The sequence below is a fragment of the Ipomoea nil genome, unplaced genomic scaffold, assembly GCF_001879475.1.
Source record: "Ipomoea nil cultivar Tokyo-kokei standard unplaced genomic scaffold, Asagao_1.1 scaffold0818, whole genome shotgun sequence".
In the NCBI taxonomy this organism is placed as follows: domain Eukaryota; kingdom Viridiplantae; phylum Streptophyta; class Magnoliopsida; order Solanales; family Convolvulaceae; genus Ipomoea; species Ipomoea nil.
In genome coordinates, this window is record NW_017617246.1 from 184,339 (window position 1) to 188,928 (window position 4,590).

The window sequence follows — 4,590 nt, forward strand, 5'->3', positions numbered from 1 at the left end:
TCACATATTAGATTTTTCTTGTAGACAATGTCGGGTAGACCTTCAACTAATTTGTTTCTTGCTAGCTTGTTGATAGTCTTGAAGTTTAGATGATTCAACTTCTTGTGCCATTCCCAACTTGTTGCGTGTGAGTTGTTTGCTAGTAGACACACTGATTCTTTTGTTGTGTTCCAATCCACAATGTACATATTTTTCTTTCTTATTCCTTCGAGAACAACTTCTCCTGTGGAATTATTTTTCACTTGGCACTTCTCTTTGAAAAATCTACTAGATATCCTTTGTCACAAAATTGACTTGTACTTAACAAGTTGAATTTTAGACCTTCAACAAAGGATACATCTTCGATTTTCAAACCATTTCGAAATATTGTACCGATTCCTTTTGTTATGCCGTATCGTTCATTTCCACCGAATACGACTTTTGGTCCTTCGATATTTTTAAGATTCACAAGACTTGGTTTATTTCCAGTCATGTGTCTAGGATGAATGTAATTGGAACTGTAATTCAATCAATGGAACAGTTACAGAGATAGAGACTAATACTAGAGATATCTGTTACACGTGAAAGTCTCCTAACAAATAGACTTGTACTCTGCTGACTATTCCTATGCCACATATAATAACTTATTACAATAGGAAATAATAATATTCTAATTATATTATTCACACACCCCCTCAAGCACAAGGTTGATGTTCCACAACGTTGAGCTTGTCACGCAGAGCTTGAAAACGTGGTCCTGGAAGCGGTTTGGTGAGAATATCGGCGAGCTGGTCCTTCGTAGAGATAAAGTTAACAACAAAGTCACCTGACGCTACTTTGTCTCTTACAAAATGATAAAGCTATTTTGTGCGAGCATGAAAAACGGGGTTAGCGCAGAGATATGTCGCGCCCAAATTATCACACCATAGAGTTGCCGGCTGGCCAGTGTGCAACCCTAGCTCCTGTAGTAAAGAAACCACCCACGTGACCTCAGCAGAAACATCGGCGAGTGCCTTGTACTCGGCCTCAGTAGAAGACCGTGCTACCGCCCGTTGTTTCCGTGATAACCATGAAATGAGATTGGAGCCCAAAAACACAGCATACCCACTGGTGCTCTTCCTGTCGATCGGACACCCGGCCCAATCTGAATCCGAGAAGGCATGCAAGGCCATAGAGGAAGACGGAGTCAGACGCAATCCATAATCCAAAGTTCCTTTGATGTACCGTAGAACCCGTTTTAGCAGGCCCCAATGATCGTCAGTTGGTGAGTGCATGAACTGACACAACCTGTTCACTGCAAAGGATAGGTCAGGACGGGTAATGGTTAAGTACTGTAAAGCCCCCACTATGCGCCTGTATTGAGTAGGATTCTCATACGGATGTGTGGAAGGAGACACAGCTTGAGTAACAGAGGCAGGAGTAGCAAGCGGTTTGCAGTCAACCATACCAGCACGTATGAGGATATCGCCCATATAACGACGTTGTGTGAGTAGCATACCACCTGGAACCTTGAGAGTTTCAATGCCCAAAAAGAATCCAGGTTCCCCCAAGTCCCGGATTTTGAATGTCGTGGATAACTGTTTTAGTAAAGTGTCAATGAGCACAACATCATTCCCAAGCATGATTATGTCGTCCACATATACTAATAAAAAAACTTTTGACTCTCCAGTGGTGTAATGAAACAGAGATACATCCGTCTTCGAAGAGTTGAACCCTGCAGAGATTAAGAAGTCGTGGAGCCTCTTGAACCAAGCCCGAGGAGCCTGTTTGAGACCATATAAAGAGCGTTGCAAATGGCATACATGTCCCAGGTGTGTTGGGTCCTCATACCCAGGTGGCTGTTTCATGTAAACTGTTTCTGCTAAGTGTCCATTAAGGAACGCATTGTGAACGTCTAGTTGACGTAGCGTCTAATTTTGCGATACTGCAAGAGAGAACAACAGTCTTACTGTAGTGGGCTTGACAACTGGGCTAAAAGTGTCAAAAAAATCTTCTCCGGCAACCTGGTTGAACCCCTTGGCAACCAGTCGTGCCTTATACCGTTCAATGGACCCATCGGCATTACGTTTGGTTCTGAAAACCCACTTGCACCCGATAACATTCATGTGTGGTTCTGCCGGAACAAGTCGCCAAGTGTTGTTGTGTAACAACGCATTAAACTCCGCATCCATGGCGTCACGCCAATGTGGATGCCCAACTGCCTGGGAGTAGCAGCTAGGATCAGTAGTGGTACTTAGCGCATGGAACTCTTCATCTGTACCCTTCGTCATATGACGTAGTCGCATAACAAGTGGGGGACCTTGGACCGGGGCTTTGGCACGTCGCTTCCGACTTGTATTAGCCGGGGCTTGTATGGCAAGAGGAGCAGGTTCTTGCGCCAGTGGTACTGGCTCAGGGTCATCGGCCGGCGTATGAGCCACTAGCGGTGGTGTTGTGTGTGGGACCAGCGGTCCAACACCCCACGGTGCCAAGGGTGTTGTGGGCACGAGCTTGCTTTTCTCAACTGTTTCTGAAAAAGGGAAGATAGCCTCGTTAAACCGTACATGACGGCAGATAAAGATTTTTCCAGTTGTTAAGTCCATGCACCTATATCCCCTATATGACGGTGGGTAACCTAAGAAGACACATGGGGCCGAGCGGTACTCTATCTTGTGGCGATTATACGGCCTGAGATAGGGATAGCAACGGCACCCAAAGACTCGCAAAAAGTTGTACGGGGGTGACACATTATAGAGACGTGAGTATGGGCTTTGGAATTGTAGGACAGAAGAGGGTAAGTAATTTATTAAGGTGGTAGCTGTTTCGAAAGCAAAGTCCCAATATTGAAGGGGAGCCGAGCTTTCAGCGAGTAGAGCTAACCCGGTTTCGACGATGTGTCTATTCCGGCGCTCTACCCTTCCGTTTTGTTCGTGCGTGTAAGCACATGACTGTCTGTGGTTTATACCGAGTGTTTGGAAAGTATTATGTAGTTTACGGTATTCACCCCCTAGATCGGATTGTATGGATTTGATAGAACGGGAAAATTGCCGTTCTACCATGACACGAAACGACTCGAAACATTTGTATACGTCCGCCTTTACCCGTAACTGATAAAACCAGGTAAAGCGGGTAAAATCATCTACAAATAAAAGGAAATAGCGATTGCCACTACTAGAAAGAACATGAGATGGCCCCCATACATCTGTATATAATAATTCTAATACATGCGTACTAGTGGTATTAACTCTATCTAGTGGAAACCGGCATGATTTGCCCAGATGACACGAAGAGCAATCACCCATTGGTGTGGCTTTATTTTCAACCGGACAGTCCTGAAGAACTTTATGCAAGACACGATTATGGGGATGGCCCAGCCTGCGATGCCACATGACTGGAGTGGTTCGTGCACTTAAATATGCAAAACGAGACCGAGACAATGGAAGTGTGTATAGCCCTCCCGACGCTGGTCCCTTAAGCAGAATGTCCCTGGTTATTGAATCCTTCACAAAAAAACAGTCTTTGTGAAATTCAAAAAACACATTATTTTCAATAGCAAATCGTTGTACAGATAGTAATGGAACAGATAAATCGGGGACATGTAACACATTAGATAACTTAAGAGTTTTAGACACGGAAGGGATTGATGCAGAACCAACGCGTGAAATAACCAAACCTGCGCCATTACCAACACGCAGGATATCGTTGCCACTGTATTCATCAGATTGAGAGATCATCGACGCGTCAGGTGTAGCGTGGGCAGATGCACCCGTGTCGGGAAACCAACTGGTCACCGCGCTGGAAGCAGCGTCGTCTCCGGCCACAGTCAGGTTCGCCTGGGCAGGTGGCTGGGTATTGTAGCGCTTAAAACAATACACTGCAGTGTGTCCGATGGCGCGACAAATTTGGCACCTCGGAGGATTTCCACGGCCATTGCGACCGCCACGCCCATTGCCGCCCCGACCTCCACGGCCGCGTCCACCTCGCGAATTACCATCGCTGTTTTGGTTTCGGCCTCGACCAGCGTAGAAACCAGCATGCGAACCTGGAGCAGCACCATTACCCGGCACCGAGAAGTCATCCGCAAGAATAAATTCTTGCGCTTGCAGAAAATCGGACAGCTGTGGTATGGTGATCGGGTTGCCGGACACTGTCAAGGAGGCGGCCATTGCTCTAAATTCCGGGCGAAGACCCCGGAAAACAAACAGGTTCTGCTCGTCTAAGGAGACCGGACGGCCGGCGAGCGCGAGATCTTCCACGAGGAGTTGCGCCCGGCCCAAGTACTCTGCCGGCGAGCTGTTCCCCTGCCGTAATGCTTGGAACTGGCCGAGCAGATTTAAACACCTCGCGCGCGTTGAAGAACCGAGGGCAGCAGTGATGGATTGCCATATGTCCCTCGAAGTATTACGATCCATGGCTAAGTACATCACTTCCTCCGTCATAGATGAGATGAGGAGAGAAAGGATGGACTGGTCTTGCTGAGTCCAAAGCCGGTGCGCTGGATTTTCTCCCGATGCGGTGGTGGTGGCGCCGGAAGCCGAGTCGCCGGCCGGAGTGGTGATAACAGGTGGCGGGCATGGGATGTCACCGTCCACATAGCCGAGTAGGCCTTGTCCCCGGAGGAAGGGAACGAGT

General features: G+C 47.4%; 1 protein-coding gene across 1 annotated transcript; it reads right to left on the reverse strand.

Annotated features, from left to right (window-relative positions):
- Positions 1-839: 839 nt before the first annotated feature.
- On the reverse strand, positions 840-1,826 carry LOC109178368 (uncharacterized mitochondrial protein AtMg00810-like). Its single transcript, XM_019328016.1, has one exon. The coding sequence runs from the start codon at positions 1,824-1,826 to the stop codon at positions 840-842; it is 987 nt and encodes a 328-aa protein (XP_019183561.1).
- Between the last annotated feature and the right edge of the window lie 2,764 nt (positions 1,827-4,590).

Coding starts and splice junctions, on each gene's coding strand:
- LOC109178368 (XM_019328016.1), bottom strand. CDS start 1,826: ATGAAACAGCCACCTGGGTATGAGGACCCAACACACCTGGGACATGTA.